This window comes from Microtus pennsylvanicus, chromosome 1 (assembly GCF_037038515.1).
Source record: "Microtus pennsylvanicus isolate mMicPen1 chromosome 1, mMicPen1.hap1, whole genome shotgun sequence".
Taxonomy (NCBI): domain Eukaryota; kingdom Metazoa; phylum Chordata; class Mammalia; order Rodentia; family Cricetidae; genus Microtus; species Microtus pennsylvanicus.
The window spans coordinates 173,710,559-173,730,177 of NC_134579.1; the positions used below are offsets into that span (position 1 = coordinate 173,710,559).

Genomic DNA, 19,619 nt, shown 5'->3' on the forward strand with positions numbered 1-19,619 from the left:
GCTGTCTAGTCCGCCTAACCAACTGGTGAGCTCCAACCAGCTTCAGTGAGAAATACTGTGTTGAAAAGTAAGGTGGAGAGATGGGAGGGATTCTGGTGTCAGCCTCTGGCTGCCTCTACACACAGGCACACACGTGTGAACACAGGAAAACGTATACAAACATACACACAAATTAAGACTAAGAAAATGACCATTTAGTTTGTAATTAATAATCATTAAAAATACATGCACAGCGATCATGCATTGTGCATACCTCTGAAATTTGTTTGTCTTTTGATCTGTCCTTTCTGTCCTGGGAAGGAATGGAAAGCTCTTACCACGTGACATTATTGTTTCTAGGAGTTTTACTGTGAATGCAAGGAAATAATACCCACAAGAGCCCTTTATGTTCATTTAACCTTGCTGTTTGTCAGCCCTTGTGCTGCTTCACTGTTACTATTCGTAATAGAGAATCTAAACATTTTATCCAGAGCCTACAAGGTTTTTATATTAAAGAACCTAGAGCCGGGCAGTGGTGGCATACGCCTTTAATCTCAGCACTTGGGAGGCAGAGACAGGTGAATCTCTGTGAGTTCAAGGCCAACCTGGTCTACAGGAGCTAGTTCCAGGACAGCTACAGAGAGACCCTGTCTCAAAAACCAAAAACCAAAAACAAAACAAAAAAGCCCTTGAACTTAGTATTTGACCTTCTTTTGCTGGTTTTTAATTATACCTTTCCCAGAAGGTAAGTTTTTCTAAGTAGAACTATATGGAGGTCATTTCAAAATAGTGCAGAAAACACCCTGGCAAAGAAGCTAGCTTGTGTGTTGTAAGTGTGTGTGGATATTCATGTGCATCTTTCTGTTTGTATCTGTTCTAATCTTGTGTGTGCACGCATGTGCACAGGCACACATGTGTGACGGTCTGGGGTCAACTTTCAGGAGTCTGTTTTCTCTTCCACCATGGATCTGGGGATCGAGCGCAGGTTGTCAGCTTTGCTCAACAGCTACTTTTACCCACTGAACCATGCCACCTTCCTATGTGCTGTAGATAATGGAAAACTATTGTATATAGTAACAAGGTACAGAATCTTCGTTTTGTATTTTCTCTTTTGAGTTGTGTCTGTTTTCACACACACACATACACGCATAGATACACATACACACACACACACACGCACGCATACACACACATACACACACACACACACACACATACATACACATACACACACAATCCTGAAGACTTTATAAGCTGAACATGCTACTCCTTCCCCTGGCAATTTCCCTTATGTGCCTGCTTTTCAGCCATACTCAATTTTATCGTTCCTGGATGTTCTCTCTCATTGAGAAATATATTCTTCATTTAGGTGAGGAGGAAATCTCTTCACATTGTAACATTTAATAATGGAGATTTTTGTCTCTGAGGTTAACAAAGTATATGAGCTGGTCGATAATCAGACTTTTCTATTTTAGTTGCAAGGGTTTGGCGTTGGATCTGGAAGATGGGACCTTCATTAAACTCGCAGCTGACGGCACTGTGCTCAGGTAACCTGATGGAATTGTGGTCAGCGTCTCACTCCTGTAGTACTAGTGAACAGTCCTTAAGCCACAAGATGCGGTTAATATTTAAGTCAATCAGATGACAGGTAGCACTCTATACTACTTTTAACTTCTTAGAAATATTTTCAGGAAATATAGTAGAAAATAACATACCCCTTGACATTTCCTATCCTTTTCTTTTTTCAAAAGATCATGGATATTATGCTGTTTGCCTTTTATTAGGTAATTAGAATAGTATCAGGGACTCTTTGATTAAAGAAGGTGCAGATGTGTACTGGGTAGGAGTTGATGATCTCTGTATATCCCATTAGGCTATGGTCTTTGTATACCTGTATACCCTGTTAGGTCATGGTCTGTGTATATCTCATTAGGCCATGGTCTTTGTACATCCCGTTAGGCCATGGTCTGTCTGTGTATACCCTATTAGGCCATGGTTTGTATACACCGTGTTAAGCCATGGTCTGTGTACGCCCTGTGTTAAGCCATGGTCTGTGTACACCCTGTTAGGCCATGGTCTGTGTACACCCTGTTAGGCCATGGTCTGTGTATGCCCTGTGTTAAGTCATGGTCTGTGTACACCCCATTAGGCCATACTTATTTCTCTTATGCAGGCTCCTTGTGGACCTTGTCAGCCTCACGCTCTGGTTTCCTTCCTGTTCCTCTTCTCTTGAGTACACACAGACCTCTTAGGTTGACCAGGGTATGGGAAACAATCAGTAAGTAGCTGCTGTCACTACTGAGTCTGCAGGAAAGCACCATGGAGTAAAGATCTATTTCCCACCTCATGCTAATAGTATAGTCACAGCAATATGGCCATGCGGGTGTCTTTTACTATTATACCCAGCTGGTCAGCGACAAGAAGACTCAATACAGGACTCCTGTATTCCTACTTTTGATACTTTGTAGTCAGGGTACTTTCATACTTCCCCCAGACTCTCCTCTAAAGTACTTCTAAAAGGAGCAGGTATGGCCTTATCTCTTATTTTGGAATTTATTTTCCTATTTCTTTTTCAGGCAACTAGGGAGTGTATCTGTATGCAAATACTATATAAGTTCCCTTTAACCCCGTACATTTGTGGTTTGCTTAGTGGTGTTCTTGGCAGTCTTCACTCATTTTCTAGTTGTTAAAATCTGCCTGTCTGTCTGCCTGTCTGCCCAGTCTCTGTCGCTCTCAATTCAACTTTTGAATAACCTGAAGTTTCTCTTGCACATTTTTTCCCCTTGATGACTTCTTTCATTCTACGCAGAAGATTCTGGTCTACTCAGGTGTGCCTGCAGAACTCCTCTCTTGACACAATATTCTGAAGGGTCAGCCTCTAAAGAAAAGAACTCCATGTATGTTCTTAGTTCTTCTTCATTTCTTCATTTTCCCCTTCAGATTTTTTCCCCATCAAAATGAAATACAAATACACTGTATGTTCTCGTAATGAACGATTTAAAATATGAACTATCTACTTATCTACATGGTGAGAGTCCCCTGACAAGGCTGTAGTAAAGGAAAAGCAGATTTCTGAGCACGGAACCTAGCTATTTCTTCATTGTCTTCTGTTTGGCACATTCCTGTGTCCTTCCAAAGTGTTTGTTGATAAAATGTATGTGTTGTGTGGTCAAGCTGTCCAGTCTCATCTCCGCAGGTCCTTGGTACCAGGTGCCCACCACTCCCTGGGACCTGATGTGATTCATCTTCTAACCTGCTCTTCCTCATGGCTGCCTAAGTTATCCTTCCCACTCTGTCTACATAATTGTCTCCTAATTGTTCCGGCTGAATATGTATTTTGCTCTTGCTTTGTGTGCATGCTACTGGGGATAGAATCCAGGGCCCGCACACATATTAGATGAGTTCCCTACCACCAATATCCATCCCCAATGCTTTCCTTTTCCTTTTATGTCTGAGACAAAGTCTCTCTTAAGTTTTCCAGAATGGCTTTGAACTTGTTTGTGGTCCCCTGGCCTTATCATCCTGAGGAGTTGGGATTCCGAGCAGGTGTTACAACACCAGCTTTGTCTCATCTTTTGATGACACCACAGCTTCTCTAGGAAAGGCCAGGAGCTGCTGCAGCAGTGGCCTCACGTGGCAGCTCCTCATCACTTACTAGTGGATGGGCTAAAACGCGGAAGAGCCATAGCTGTGGTAGAAATGCCAGAGCATCTAGACAACCATCTTTGAACTGACCTACATTACTTGTGTAGTTTAGACAAGCGTTTAGTGTCTTATGTGCCTAGAATCTTGGTTGTTATACGATAACCATAAAGTGCTTCTAGAATCCCAGACCCAACCCAGTGAAAACCAATATACAGTATATAAAAGAAAAACAATGGTTGGTCATGTGGCCCATGGGTAGCACTCAGGTGGCTGAGGTAGAAGGATCACAATTTTGAAGATATCCTGGGCTATATAACAAGATCCTGTCTAAGAAAAAACCAAAGCAAAGCTATGTTAACTCCAGTGGGATGGGGATCAGTATTCTCAGTGTTGTCACAGAAGCAATCATGGGAACTCTCAGCCAACACTACAGTCCTCCCCAACAGGGCAAGCCACGGCACCAGGATGATGACTCCGGAGGCGCTGGCGGAGACCTATGGCAAGAAGGACTGGAGGCACTGTGTGACAGACAAACACTGTGCTTCGAGCGTCGACATCCCTTGCTGCTCAGGTAGGTCTCCTCTGCCACCCACTCTGCCTCACTTTTGGACTGTCACCTGCAGGGCAAGGAGACAAAGAAGAAGCTCGGCCCTCTAGCCAAGCAAAGTGTCCAGAGGAGTGGCTTTGGCAGTAGTATTTACTTTTCAAGTGTGTGTGGTTTCTGCTTGGCGTTGATTGGGTCAGCAGTGTTTTCACTGCTATACGGAAGGCTTCGTTTAATGTCCTTTTACCCGTCTTTATTTTGGAGTAAAAAGATTACCCTGAAGACGACACACCCCTTATCTGGGCTGTGTGCTTTATGCAGCAGTTCCATGCTCCATTCTCAGTTTCTCTGTCTCCCGGGTCTTCTCATTCGCATTGCCTGCCACTCCCGTGGTCCTGGACCCTGCTTTCTTGCTGACGGCCCTATGTCCTGCCACTGGTTTTTATTTTAAAATGATTCCATCCAGTCTTCTCAAGTCTGGGTAAAGACCTTTACCAAAGCGAAACATGAAGCAATATTTCAGAAATTCTTTACTGACATAGGTGTGCGTGGATTGGTTTGGAGTGGTTAAAGCCCTTTTTATGGACGGGAAGTGCTCATTACAATCACGCTGTTTCTCTGTTCTCTCTGCACGAGCCCTCTGCTGTTTCTCCCACACTGTAGTGTTAGGCCACGCCCTTCCCCTTCAGACATTTGGTAGCCTGAAAAGAGTTGATGTTTATTTGCTACTGTTGTGTGGCCTTGTGGTAGTTGTTTTTGGGGGGCATGTTCGTTTAAGTCTTTCTGGTGAGTTGAAAGTATTAGAAGATAGGAGTATTTTTGACAAAATAAGTGTGTAAGAAAAAGACAGAACCTGAGAGTTCGGCGAGGATGCTTTTGTGCATCTCAGCCGAGCGCTTTCTTCCCAAGTATTGATAACTGTAGTCTTGGGCTGGGATTATCGCCCACTGGTAAAGTGTGCCTAGTATGTGTCAAATTGTACATTCAAGTCCCAGGGACAAAAAGCCCTGTTGAGTAAGTTCTTCCCTCATCCAAGGAAAGCTAGGCTCATAGCTAAGTGCTTCCTTTGGAAATTATTCATAATCTGGAATATTTTTTTTAAAGGTAAACTATTTCCTGACTATGAGAAAGAGCGGGTACCCAGTTATGACAGACTTGTTTGTCCACTACTTTCCCACCAGAGGGCACTGTTCTTTGAAGTGACAGCTCCTGGTGCTTCAGCATCTTGGTGATGATTTTGGAATTGTTCTCAATCTTATCTGGTTCGTTGGACACAGTTGCCGTCCAGGAGTACAGAGCCTGGGATGTCAGGCTGAGCTACACAGTGAAGGCCTGTCCCTTTTAAAATCTTTCAAGTACAGGCATGCACAGAGGCCAGAGGAGAGGATGTCTGACCCCCTGGAGCTGGAGTTGCAGGTGTTGTATTGGAACCACCATGAGTGCTGGGACCTGAACTCTGGTCCTCTGGATGAACAGTGCTTGCTCTTACCACTGAGCCTTCTCTCTCCTTACAAATAAAATTGTGTATGTGTAGAGAAGGCTGAGGGAAAAAAGGCCCAGTGGTTCCAAAACGCAATTAGATGATGCTTACATTAAAATGCAATCAAAGCCTATGGTTGGTAAAGTTAAATACTATAAGAATAGGGAGCAACGTGCTCTGGATTTCACTGAGATTTCTGAGGAGAAAGAAGGTCGAGGTCTCTGCTTCACTTGCTTGTTCGTCCAGTTGACCACCTGGGCCAGGTGGCTCCAGCGCCTTCTGTGCGATGCTGCTGAGCAGCACAGCTAGAGTCAGAGGTGACTTGGACCAGCAGAAGTGTTGTGTCCAGAGGCTACACATGTGCCAAGGAAGGGCTTGGATTTAATTTAGCCCCAAGACCATCTATAATAAACCTTAGTCCTTTTCTCCCTGGAGACCCTGGAATGCCCTTGCCCCATACTCTTGAGATTTTCTGATCCACACCACCATACACTCACATGACAGGATTTTTATTCCTGTCATTACCCTGGCTAGTCTCAACTCTTCCTATTCATCTGAAATGGCGTAAACGCTGAGTGCAGTATTCTACATGGCTTTATCAGCTCAGGTGTCCGGGCAGTGAATAGGGAGAATTTCGTGGGACTCTAATGTTAGATTATTTAGCTATTTTGGAATTTGGTGGCATTAATAATGAATTGTGACTCCTTCACATTGCATTTTATAGTAATAATATATTGTCTTGAGGTTATATATTATTTTGCAATTGAAATGTGTTTAAATTCTTAACTTGCAGATGTCTGTTTCAGCTTTCTTTTAGGGTCATTAGAGCTTAAACATTCCTCAAAAGATAAGGCTGGGACCGGAGAGGTGACTCAGCAGTTAAGAGTCTTTATTCTAGCCCATGACCTGGCTTCAGTTTTCTGCACCCACATGGTAGGTCACAGCTGTCTGTATTAACTCCAGTTCCAAGGGCTCTGACACCTGTACTGGCCACCAACAGGTACCAGGCACTGACACCCATGTAGTGCATATATACATGCAGATTAAATACTCAGACACACTAAAAAAAAAAGATAAAATTAACAAAATAAATCTTTAAAATTAGAAAAAAAGAGAGCCTGTAGTAATGCTAGTTTGAATTGAAATGGTCTTTTCACTGAAATTGCTATGGAAAGTTCTCTCCATATCCAGCTAACAGTGCCAATGTGTGCTGCATTGATCAAGGATATGTGCAACACAAATAAAACATCCCCAAAATAAAATATTAAAACGGCTAGGGAAGACCTACGTTCAATCGCCAGAACTCTCACTTAAAAACCATGGCACAGTGCCACCTACACTTGTTATCCCAGTGCTTGAGATGGAAACACGTGGAATCCTGGTGTTCCCTGGCCAGTCAGCCTGGCCTCCGTGACAAGTCCCAGGCCAGTGACTGACACTGTCTTACAAACAGATGGTATGTGGAGTGGCACCGGCTGTCATCTGACCTCCACTTGCCGACACCTACTTGCCCCACCTCCAACACACAGGCTAACATAAAGTGCAGGCTTTTCAGGTAGTTAGATGAACATCCAGGCTCCCTTCAGGCAGTTTCTCTCTTTTCCACGAGGAGGAGGCATTGATTCTTTTCTGTTTGTTTGTTCTAGGAAAGTGTTACTTCTATGATAACTACTTTGACCTGCCTGGGGCTCTTCTGTGTGCCAGGGTGGTGGACTCCTTAACAAAGGTGAGTGGGCACTTGGGTTTAAACAACTGCCTTTAGTCATAAGTAAGAGGCATTAACTGCGTGTCCCTTTTCAGTTGAGATCTCACTCTGTTTTCTTTGGATGGTTTCAGAGGTAACTGAGGAAGCAAACATGATGAATTTGGTCAAAAATATTTTTGGAAAATTAAATAAAAAATGTTTGATTAGGCAAAAGTTCTCCTCTTCTCCAGTTCTCCAGTAGGGGGAGTAAAGGTCTAGAGAAAGGGAACAGAAGACAGGCTCTGAACAAATACTTTTTTGCTTTCATTAGCAGATAAAAAAGTACAGGTAGTTAAGAAAATTTCCATGTATCTTTATGTATTTGAAATATCAAACCAGGAAAATGAAGCATTTTTGTGACTTTTCAGATGAAATCTCTAGTTTTGACAATTTATACTTAAACAGAAGATTTATGGATATAGCTTGGTCTGTATGCCAGTATTACTTTTCTTTTTGCATCCATTGTATTTTAAAACCATAATTAATTGGCTTATTATTGAAATGAGAATTAAGTCATGCATTTGTGAAAGTTTCTATTGAGCAGGACAGACTGTTGGTTTTGTTTTGTTTGGGTGCTAGGAATTTTACCTGGGGCCTATGTATATCCCCATCACACTGACGTATAGGCCCACCACCACTGAGCTGTATCCCCATCACACTGAGCTGTATCCCCATCACATTGAGCTGTATCCCCATCACACTGAGCTGTATCCCCATCACACTGAGCTGTATCCCCATCACACTGAGCTGTATCCCCATCACCACTGAGCTGTATCCCCATCACCACTGAGCTGTATCCCCATCACACTGACATATTATGCCCATCACCACTGAACTGTATCCCCAGCTCCTCTGAGCTGTATCCCCAGCTCCACTGAGCTGTATCCCCATCACACTGAGCTGTATCCCCATCACACTGACATATTATGCCCATCACCACTGAACTGTATCCCCAGCTCCACTGAACTGTATCCCCAGCTCCACTGAGCTGTATCCCCAGCACCACTGAGCTGTATCCCCATCACACTGAGCTGTATCCCCATCACACTGACATATTATGCCCATCACCACTGAACTGTATCCCCAGCTCCACTGAGCTGTATCCCCAGCACCACTGAGCTGTATCCCCAGCACCACTGAGGTATATCGCAGCATTGCAGTTTTTATCAGAATGAGTGGAGTCTGTTTCTTATCATACACCAGTGGGAGAAAAAGCATCAAGTCTTCCCCTCCCCTCCAGATCTGGGGATCAAACCCAGGTCCTTACACTTCCAGGCAAGGACTCTACTGCTGAACTTCACCCCCATTTATCAGCCTGTAGTATCTTGTAGTGTGCATAGTTGTATATAAAGATTTAGTAGGCTTCTGTATAGAAAGTAGACACTGCCTGTTCCTATGAAGCAAAGAGCTGTAGAGTTGCGTAGCTGAATGTGAATTTCTTTGCCAGCTTGGAAAGTTCTCCTTGTAGTGATTTACATTTTAGACTTAGTGCTGTCGCCGTGAGTTACTGCTTTGTATGTGGAAGTGCAGGCTTACTGGACAGTGAATGCTGAGCTACCCTGATTTGGGCCCTGTTGGTGCCATCATGTCTGAAGTAGGACATTTTATTGCTTCAGAAGCTATAGAACTTGGTAAATTTCTTGTATGTTTAAATATTCTATAACTTTAGGCTGTGTGAGTGGAAATTTTTACCTTATTTGGGATATATGAACTGCATTAATACTTAGTGATGTTTATTTATGTGTTGACTTGTAGCAGTGATGTTTGAGGAATATTTCTGTATCAATCTGTCGTGTTTTCTATAACCTGAATTCTGACCTTAGAGTCAATACACGTAATTATTTGCTATAGCTTACCACTATGCTTACAAACAGAATTACTGCACTTGTTACATTTGAAAATTTCTTTTTTTAGCAGAACAGAGGTCAAAAAACATTTGATTTTTGGAAGGATGTAGTTGCTGGTATACAACACAATTTTAAAATGTCAGCCTTTAAGGGTGAGTAACATGAAGAGGGGCTTCCTGATAGAGGTTTGTTAAACGCCCCGTGTCTACTGAACTCGGTAGATGCTACCTCTTTTGCTCTACTCTTTACTTGGGATTTACTCTGATAAAAATGTTTGCTATAAAATTAGTTCTGGTACCTGTATTCATTTTGCTCTGTGGTTGTAGTTGTCAGGACTCTGAACCAGTCGGTTCCACTGTCTTCCCATGCGCCTGCCAATTCAGCTCTCCTGGGCCGGGGGATGTTCCATGCAACAAAAGTCCCAGTCGTGGCTTAGGAATGGGATGACACCTGTAGCCCTCAGGACAGTAGTGACAGACAGATAGACAGGCAGACAGACAAAGTACCTGCTGATGGAATTTCCATTCTCTTTGTTTAAGGAATAGGAGTGGATGACCCAGAAAGGGGGCTAATCCTGCCAACCTCAAGCTAGGGCTTTTTGCTTTCCTCTTCAGGTTTACAGAGAGAATCTTATCCCAAGGAGTAAACAACCTTTATGCTACATTGCCCTAGTGACTGAGTCAGAATGGCTTCATTAACAAGTGGGCTGATGGAGTCAGCAGGATTTTAAGTTTTGAAATATGTTGCCTTTTGATTGACAACAAAAAATTATATGCCTTCCTTTCGGTAAATCAAGCCATCAGAATAATTCTAAATATTATGACTAAAAATGTGCTAAGCTCATAAATAGTAATTGTAGGATATTTGTTCCAATTTGATATTTCCCTGACATCTTCTCTTCTGCCAAGAAGAACCCCATGTTCTAAAGTGTTGTCTATATATTTTTATTTTCTTGTGTCTATTCATCAGCCTTGATCCTGGCTCATAGAGGCTATCCTTTACCTCCTCATTGTCCATGGTGTGTGCCATGGCCGTCTTGACAGAAGGACAAACCCATGACAGCAGGGAACTCATCCATTAATTTCTCATTACCTTTATCCAAGGAAAAGCATGGTTGAGAAAACCCAACTGTTGCTTGGAAATAAATTCAAGCATAGAAAGTAAGATCTATTCATGTCATTTTATTGCTTTGTAATAACAGTAGATTAAATACTCCATGCTTTAATAAGTGAGGTACAGCTTAACAGTTTTAAACAGTAATATAAAAATACAGTACAGAGCATAAATAAATAATGTCTTTTCGTTTCTATCTGATTTTGAAATCTTTAATGTTAACTTTACTTTCACTGGAATGGAAGGCAGTCTGTGCTAATGTTCTGTAAGCCCATAACATCCTATTATAAAGACGCAGCAGAATTAATTCAGAGTGTTCACACTGTGTGACAAACTTAAGACTAGGTCAGACACCTGCTTCCAAGTTGCACCAGGTATGTGGACTTTCTTCAGTTGCAGGAAAGCTTGAAAACGTTTGTGACAAAGCACCTTGTAATTCAAAGTAATTGTAATACAGTATTTTGGTTTCTCATAAGAGCTTGAACCAGTGTGTATGCACCTGTGCATTTTAATTTGTCTTGATGAAAGGGGCTACATGAGCCATAGAGTGATGCACCATCAGAAATATCCTAGGGTATACAGTGTCTTTTAAATTTGAATATTCAAGTATTTAAATAATACAACATTATGTGATACTTCCTGCATGTTTCTTAGACATTTTCATGTTAATTATTAAAAACAGGCTTTTTAAAAAAGAAATGCTGCATTTCTGAAATGAAATGTATGGTGAGTTAGAACCTTATTTCTGTTTTTGTGATAGTTTTTTTAACTTACAGTAAAATTTTTAAATATTAAGGGAATTCACAGAAACCCCCCAGGGCTTTACGACTGCTGGGTGCTCAGGAGAGGCCGTACGTAGTCACCTTGGTGCTCACGTTACAGAGGAAATGTGGTCTCGGAGGGCATTTTAGAAGATTCAAGGTGCTCACCTTCCTTTTAGCCGACCTCCACATGCATCTCCAGGGTGGGCGCGATGAAGTTGGGGGAAAGCCTTTCCAAGCAGAGCGTTTAGAAGAGCTTGGTATTGCATGCTCACATGGGAGCCACTAGAAATCCTGAGAAGGAGGAGTGGACATATTCAGAGGAGTAGAGGCCGTTTGACTCTGCATTGGGCAGCTGGAGCCACACCTGGTCGTTTTCTGTGAGCTCCATGATTGCGCTCCCTGAAGCCTGGTCCAGGTAGCCCTTGCTGTACTCGTCGTATGTGTACATTGTGGGGGTGCCGTTCTTATACAGCCCTACCCAAACGTGAGTCCCCTTCACGTGCACGTGGTAGGAGAAGTAGTATATTCCTGGGATCTTACAGGTAAAGATTCCAGTTCTTGGGTCATAATGCTGCTGCCTATTGTACAAAATCTCATCAAATGGGATGGGGGCACCTACTGCTGGGTAAGCTTTGGACAGGACAACAGTAAAAGCAGACACAGGCATTCCTATTACTCCCTGGTTAGCACTGACAAGAGGCCTTTGGCCTGCCTTTATGAAGCCATCAGGCATGACTCCTTGGCCAGGGGGTCCTGGGGGACCTGGGGGACCTGGGAGACCAGGCTCTCCACTGTGTCCTTTTGGACCAGGGGGACCTGGAGGACCAGTGGGCCCACTGAGGCCCTTAGTTGCTATGCCAGCCGGGCCAGGAGGACCTGGGTTTCCAGGGACACCCTTAGCCCCAGGGAATCCTGGGATACCTGGTGGCCCAATGGGGCCCCTGCCACCTGGTCTTCCAGGTTCACCTCTTGGACCTGCCTCACCATTGTGTCCAGGCACACCCTTAGGTCCTGCAGGGCCAATAGGACCTTGGAGACCAGGGGCTCCTCCCTCTCCAGGATCGCCTTTTGGGCCCGGTAACCCTGGGTTGCCCTTAGGACCATTCAGACCTGGCTCCCCAGGGTACCCTGTTTTTCCATCTACCCCAGGGGGACCCCTTGCTCCTCTAGCCCCAGGTGGTCCTACAGGCCCAACTGGTCCTGTCTCACCTTTAGCACCTGGGATACCATGGTTGCCTGGGATTCCTTTAGGTCCTTGGGGTCCCATATTCCCAGGAGATCCAATCAAACCCACCTCCCCAGGATGACCCGCTGGCCCTTGTTCACCTTTGGCTCCTGGGGCCCCAGGAAGACCAACAGGTCCCCTTTGTCCTCTCAATCCTGGCAAGCCTGGCTTTCCAAAGCCTGGAGCTCCTGGAGGTCCAGCTATTCCTGGAGCTCCTGGGTGACCTTTTTCTCCTGGGATACCTGGCTGACCAGGGGCTCCAGCAGCTCCTGGCTTCCCAATACCTTCCTGTCCTTGTTTCCCAGGAGGACCTTGGGGACCCGGTGGACCTGATGGTCCTCTTTCTCCAGGGAAACCCCGATCACCTTTGATGCCTGGCTGTCCTGGAATACCATTTTCACCTCTTCTTCCAATTCCAGGAGGGCCAGGCGGTCCTACGGGACCCTGAGGGCCTGGAAGACCCCTCTCACCTGGACGGCCAGGAGCAACATATCCTGTTTCCCCTTTCTGTCCATTCACACCAGGGGCTCCTCGTGCCCCCTTTTCTCCAGGAAAGCCCCTGGGTCCTGGGGCACCTGTAGGTCCCTGCTGTCCAGGTTTTCCTGACACAGAAATTCCAGCCGGGCCGGGGATTCCAGGTGGTCCTGGAGGGCCCCGAGGGCCTGGTAAGCCAGCTGGTCCAATATCTCCCTTGTGTCCATGTGGTCCTCTCTCCCCTGGTTTGCCCGGCACACCTGGCAGGCCTGGCTTCCCAGTGGCTGATATTCCTGGTGGTCCTGGCAACCCTGGCTCTCCTTGGAGCCCGGGGCTTCCATAACCTGGTTTTCCTGGAGGTCCTGAGGGACCTGGGTGTCCTCGGGGTCCAACTGGGCCTGGTGGACCAGGAACACCTTGATCTCCTCTTATCGGGATTCCTATAAGACACACCAACATACCACTCAATATAAGCAGCATAAAAGCAACCGGAGATTCTCAAAGCACAATAAGGGCAGAGTGTGGTAGTCCCTGAATTCCAGGTAAATCTTCCACACAACCGTCTTCAATGGGGTTGGATGGTATATGTGTTATATTTGTTCAGAAACTTCTGGAGAAGGTGGTTTCACAAAGCCACAGCTACAATGACTGTAGAGTCATCCTAATGAGGCAATGAAAACAAGCTAGAATCCCTCTAGTGTAAACATCGCATGGAAGAGAGTTGATGACATTTGTCTTAAGATCATGTAGTCAGGAAGGGAAGGGAAAAAAAGGAAGAGTTACACAGTCTAGCCTCAAGCAGGTGATTTCCTAAGGCATCAATACAAGACTTAAAGCTAATTGGTGTGTCCTACCGAACTGCTTAGATTTAGACTCTTGTTTCAGCCTCAGTGTATACTTGGGCTTTTGTTCTCCTTCACTGAGTTAAAATTGAAGGAAAGAATGACAGGACTAGGCATAATGCATTGAGGAGGCACATAGAATCACTTCAAAATGATGATAAAGATACAATAAATGTTCTTAACCTCAATGCTGTGGATTCGTCTAACCAAAACAATTTTCTGCTATGCCAAACATCTTCAGTAACCCTTATTCAGTGCCTGTGACAGGATGTGCTCTTGGACCAGACATGGGGGTGAAACCTATAGCCTCGGGGATAAAGTTGCTTTAAGAAGCCTCTCAGAGGTGGGATATAGCCTGCGGTGTAAACATTACAATGTGCCATGAAAACCATGCTTGTTCCTATGTGCTGACAGTCATCATTGTAAATGTCGCACAAAGTGGTTTTTCTCAGAGAAGTTATATATAACTAGTAAAGATAACAGTAAAATTGCAGATGGTTTTTAAATACTTGTACAATTTTCATTTACTAAGTTTTCAGAAGCCTTTATGTTTGTATACTGTTGGAAAGCAGTTCATAGTAATGCTACTTTAGCAGATGTGAGAGTAGATACCTCAAAACTGTAAAATAATGTTTAACTATAATCTGTTTAGTGTGTGTGTGTGTGTGTGTGTGTGTGTGTGTGTGTGTGTATGTGTGTGTGTGTATATTAGTCCTAGATCTCAAACAGGACCTTACACATGCTTGGCGAGTGCTCTACCACTGAGCTAATAAACTCATAACTATGTACCTATAATTTTTAGCTAACTATTAATATGATAAACTTTTAAGATTAATGGTTTGAAAAGTCAGAATGTAGACTAGGGGATATTTATTCACAATTGTAAATTATTTTAATAACATTCTTAAGAATATTCCCTTTAGCCAATAGTTGTTTGTATGCAAGTACATTAATTTTTAAAAAATATCTCTTATTAAATATCTGGCACTTAAAGAGAAGTCAGCCAACAGTAGTTACTAATATTCTCGAAGATAACTCCTGATATCAACATTGGTGTACATCCATGATATGTGTGTATAAACTTTGACACACAAAATAAAATTGATTAGTAAATAAGGAATTTTTAATGGCTTAGAGTAAAATAGCTTTGTTTTCAAATGCAGAATTTACTTCAGCATCCAATTATAAGGATCATGTTTATACAAAAATAATTGTCATAGAATTATGGAAATGTTTCACTGTTAAAACAGAGAGGAACACATCTTACTGGAAGGGGTAGCATCAGACTCTGCTGGAAGCTTGCCCTCCAGTGATGATCTTTGTAGCCTGGACTGCTCTTAGGATCCTAAACCTCTCAGTGCAAGAAAGAGTCTGGCTTCTGTGCATATTTGGGAGGCTAGTTATCAGCTCCTAGTCTACAAAAGGAAGATCAGGGTGCACTGTCCCTCAAGAATAGCTGCTCCCTTCTGTGAAGGTTAGGTGTCTGCAGGCTGCTCTGCTGGCGGAGTCGCTTCCCTCCAGCACAGTTAGTGTGCTTGGACTGCTCTCCCTGTCAGCCTGTGTGTTCCTTATAGGACCCTGACGCCTGGCAGTGGGCGGGATTTCTATTCATTCTCAGAAAGAGACCCGGGTAGGTTTACTAATTAAAACACAGCTTCTCCACTTTGTGTGTGCTAAGAAGATATTTCCATGTGTTCTGCATGTCTCAGAAGTGAAGACAGAAGCACGTCTAACCTTCTAGCAGTGGTGTGTTCTCCTTTTAATCCAACACTTTTTGGAATATTAGTAGTATACTAAAAGATCTGACTTTGGTCAAAGTGCCACGCTCGTTTCTGCCTGTTGGCACTCCAAACTACGCTCACTGCCTTAAGGTGGAGTAAGTTTGGCTTCTAGTCTTTCCTTCCAGCTTTTATCTTTTCCTCAGTTGATATGTGTTATGGACAGTCAAGAGTATCTCTTGGATCTTTTCACTATAAAAAGAAACAAGTTACAGAGCCCCGCCCCCCTTCTCTGCCCTTGCCATCCCTTCCTGAACCCACTGAGATATTTGCCAGGGCAGTTTAAGCTGCATCTCGAGCCACTCATGTGTGGAGTCTCTGAAGCATCTCACTGGAGGGCTCTACTCTTCATGGTAATAAAACCATGAAAATTCAAGTTTATATAAAAAAAAGAGTGTCTAATATTTTTTAAACATTAAGCCGCCTTCATGAAATATTTAATTCTTTTAAAAAACATTCTTAAACATTCAGTTTTTTCAACATATCTTTCTAAAACTGTACCACTTAAAGATTACAACACACATTTTGCTCTATGCAGAGCAAAACATATGAATAAGGTGAAAAATACTGTGGGAAGTGGAATCCGGAGAGTTTGTATTTTCAGTGGTCATCGTGTCTGAATCTGTTAAGTGGAATTAGCAAAGACACGACTGAATTGTTGCCCTTCTTTGACGATCTCATGTTATTTCACATGGACTGTCTTGGCATCCTTCATAGTAACACAGCTAGACACGTGAGCATTAGATTCCAGAGGAAAGATAAAATGTCTCAGGCTATCCCCATGGAGAAGTAGAAGAGGAGGCAGTGCATGGATACGGTAATAGCCAGACATACACACTCGGCAACCTTCACAGCAGCCCTTGGCAGTTAGTTATGTCTGTACATTTAACCAGTGTACTGTATATGAATATATAAATGATTATGAGAATTACTACTTCCTTTGCCCATTAGGTTTATTGAGGGCTGTCTGGTTTTATTTGATACCAATTTTCTTTAATATCTGCAGCCTTGAGTTTTTGAAGCAAATGTTTAAGTAATTAGATACATAAAATTCCTAGTCTATGAAATTGTTTTTAGTTTAAATTAACTTAATTTTATTGGATTGATTTTTCTAGATTCTGGGTAAATGGTTAATTGTATGAAACCATCATTTGAAAGGAAAAAAAAATCCAGTTCCATAGTCTTTGGTATTCCTCAAATGTGTCTTTCTCTTCTACCACCTTCTCCGGAATTATTATATTCCTGTACAGACCTCTTCTTTACACACATCATTTCAACCAAGAATTGGAAATAGAGTAAGAACAGATTGGAAAATATTTTGTTAAGGAGTTCATCATCAATATTTGACAACACCAGCCCTCTGGTTAGTAGAGCAGAATGTGCAGCTGACTTTACCTTTACTCTTTATGGCATATGGGATGAAGTACTGTGTCTTGGTGTTGGGAAGCGGGCCCTTTATGCCTGTGGGTGTTTGGTATCTCTCGGCATAAAACACTCCATGAACCAAGGTCAAGGACATGACCAGGAAAAAGGCTATTTGTGACAGCATAGTTTCAGATGAATTCTGAAAAACAGAAGAGAATAATTACATGTAACTTCATGACTTATGTTTTATTTTTGTGATGCTCTACAAATTGATTCATTATATAGTTATCTTGTTTTTTTGTGACTGACCTTTTATATCTTGAATATATTCCATAAAATAATAGGTAATTTTTTTATTATGTAAATATATGTCTTATTAGTTTTGAGAAGTTTCGTTCAAATACTGCTTTACAAATAAAATGACCCTCACCAAATAATCCATTACTAGATGACTATATTAAACAATCCAGAATATTTGATATAACCTGAAATAACTAGAAATTTCAAGATACATTGAAATTCATATTAATTCAAATTTGTACAGTCCTTTTTATTAAGAATATCTTAAATAGGTAACTACAAATGGACCTGTCTGGAAGCGTTGGTAGAAAGCCACTTTTTAAAATCATGCACACATACAAAGATGTCTATAACTGACTGAAGTTTGTTTCTAAGCTACCTGACCGGGATGCCTTCCAGTGATCCTCGGTCCAGACTTACCTGGTGCTGGGAGTTCCTGGCGAGGTGTGGGCAGCTTTCCTGGCTTCCTCTGCCCAGTGAGCAGTGGATGATGCCCTCCTACAGCTGCCCTGGGGTATTTATACTGTTTATCCTCTTATTGTATGAGGTTACGCTGTTTAAGCTCCACCCCTCAGGGGTGGTAAACACTAATTACAGTGGAAAGTCCTATTGGGCAGGCACACAAAATCAAGCTGGGTTCTCTTTTCCTTGTTTTCTTATTAAAAAATAAAGTCTTTGTCTTCAATATATATTAATAGCTTTAGCTGTGTACTTTTTTTTCTATATTTCATTTTAGGAGTTCTAATGTCAGTGTGGGTTAATGATGGAATGATGATTTGCCCTTATTTTTAAAAAGTACATTCTTGTATTATTTGATTGAAAATATTTGGTAGAAAATTATGAGAGTTATTTTAGGTAGAATATGAATTTAAGTCATCATGTTAATCCGTCAGTTATTAGAAAAAAAGTTTCATAGAAGTAGCTGACCCAAATTTTTGCTAATTTTGAGAGCTTAAACTAAAGGGAAAAACTGAAAATGTAGGTACATTATTTTGCATATCAGAATTTTATGGCAAGCTTTTAGAGGCTAACATAGGGGAAAGATAGCATTAAATATTTCATATTTTCATATTAAATATTTTTAAATTTTGAGACAAGTGCAAGACATCTTGAACTTGTGCAGTTAGCTGTTTAACTTCACTGAACGGTTTAAATTTTTTGTTCATAACTACACAAAAGTCAATAAGTGGATTTAGATTTTCCTCCTTAACTTTTCATTATACCTTATAGTTGAAAATCCTGCTAACTTGATAACCCTACGATATGTTTATTTACATCAGATTGCTATATTCATTTTAAAGGGAAATATCCTCAGACTTTGCTTTTTAAAAATAAGATTGACTGATGCTACAGGGATCTTGAAGCATCCAGATGAGAAACATTTTTCTCCCAGAGAAATAAACATTATCACCATCAGTTCCAGTCGGTGGTTTTCTCTTTTACAACCTTAGAGACCTTATTATCAGCTTTCAGGATCTGGAGGAATGTAATAGTAAGGAGTTGAGAGACCAAGCTTCGCATGCCGTTTAATGTCATCATTTGGTTCTGAGACAAATGAGTTGTGCCGGTGAGCAGGCTTGGAGCAGGTTTGGTGCATGAATACATCTAGCTAGCACTAGAGCACTCTGGGCTCAGGATTGATCAGTAACTAGAATACTGGCTGTTGATGAAATAGAAATTTGTTCTTTTCATATTGCTCTTCCTCTTGCAGGTCCTTTCCTGTGTGTGTTTGAACAAATCCTTGTGCAGTTGTTGAAATACAAATGCGTAATTCCTTCTTCCTCTCATGTCTTTTAAATGTTTTGCTTGCTGCCACATTTAACAGTCTGTGTTATTGAGATACTGAGAGAGGGCTCAGTGCTTAAGATTTCTCACTGCCTTCCAAAAGAATGGGTCTGGTTCCCAACACCCACATGATGACTCAAGTTCCCAGGGATCTGACCCCGTCTTCTCACCTGTACTGCTATTGGATGTGTGAATTGCACATACATCCACTCAGGCACACACACATACACATAAATAAGTAAAAAAGAATTTAAACTATATTATTATGTATATTTCTGTGTAACGCTCAGGTATATATATTAAATACCACTTTTAGAAGTTTTGTTTTTGTTTGTCAGGGTCCTAGGATAAAGCCCTAGCTAGCCTGATCCTTGTGTATAGCCCAGATACCTCTTAAGTCACAGCAGTCCTCCTGTCTCAGCCTCACAAGTACTGGGAAAACAGAAGTATAACACCATACTTGGTTTTAAATATGGCTTTTTTTTAATAATTAGTTTAGATTATCAGGAGACCCAGAGAGTAGTTATTCTAGTGTGCACTTTATCATTTAGAAATGATATAAAAACCAGCTCTTTTACTAATACAAGCTGCAAGTGACAGGTCAAGCCAGCCTCCTTTGCACATGCTCAGTAGAGACCATTCTGAACTAGGAGGAACATGCCTGCTCCTCAGTGCTGGAAGGAAGACTGTAGAAAGGCATTCTTAGTAAGTGTGTGTGTGTGTGTGTGTGTGTG

The 19,619-nt window shown here is 42.2% G+C and overlaps 2 protein-coding genes across 4 annotated transcripts in view; one reads left to right on the forward strand and one right to left on the reverse strand.

Moving 5' to 3' along the window:
* Nt5dc1 (5'-nucleotidase domain containing 1) overlaps window positions 1–19,619 on the forward strand; it is a 107,890-nt gene that overhangs the window by 5,635 nt on the left and 82,636 nt on the right. For 2 of the 3 annotated variants that reach the window (XM_075945541.1, XM_075945563.1), the window contains exons 3-6: window positions 1,455–1,526; window positions 4,071–4,195; window positions 7,295–7,374; window positions 9,307–9,391. In XM_075945541.1, coding sequence (XP_075801656.1) covers window positions 1,455–1,526; window positions 4,071–4,195; window positions 7,295–7,374; window positions 9,307–9,391 — 362 coding nt within the window. The remainder of the gene's footprint in view (window positions 1–1,454; window positions 1,527–4,070; window positions 4,196–7,294; window positions 7,375–9,306; window positions 9,392–19,619) is intronic. The other variant, XM_075945552.1, reaches the window with a different exon arrangement.
* On the reverse strand, window positions 11,385–16,984 carry Col10a1 (collagen type X alpha 1 chain). Its single transcript, XM_075959224.1, has 2 exons — window positions 16,831–16,984; window positions 11,385–13,255 (listed from the first exon to the last, which is right to left on the reverse strand). The coding sequence occupies exons 1-2, from the start codon at window positions 16,982–16,984 to the stop codon at window positions 11,385–11,387; spliced, it is 2,025 nt and encodes a 674-aa protein (XP_075815339.1).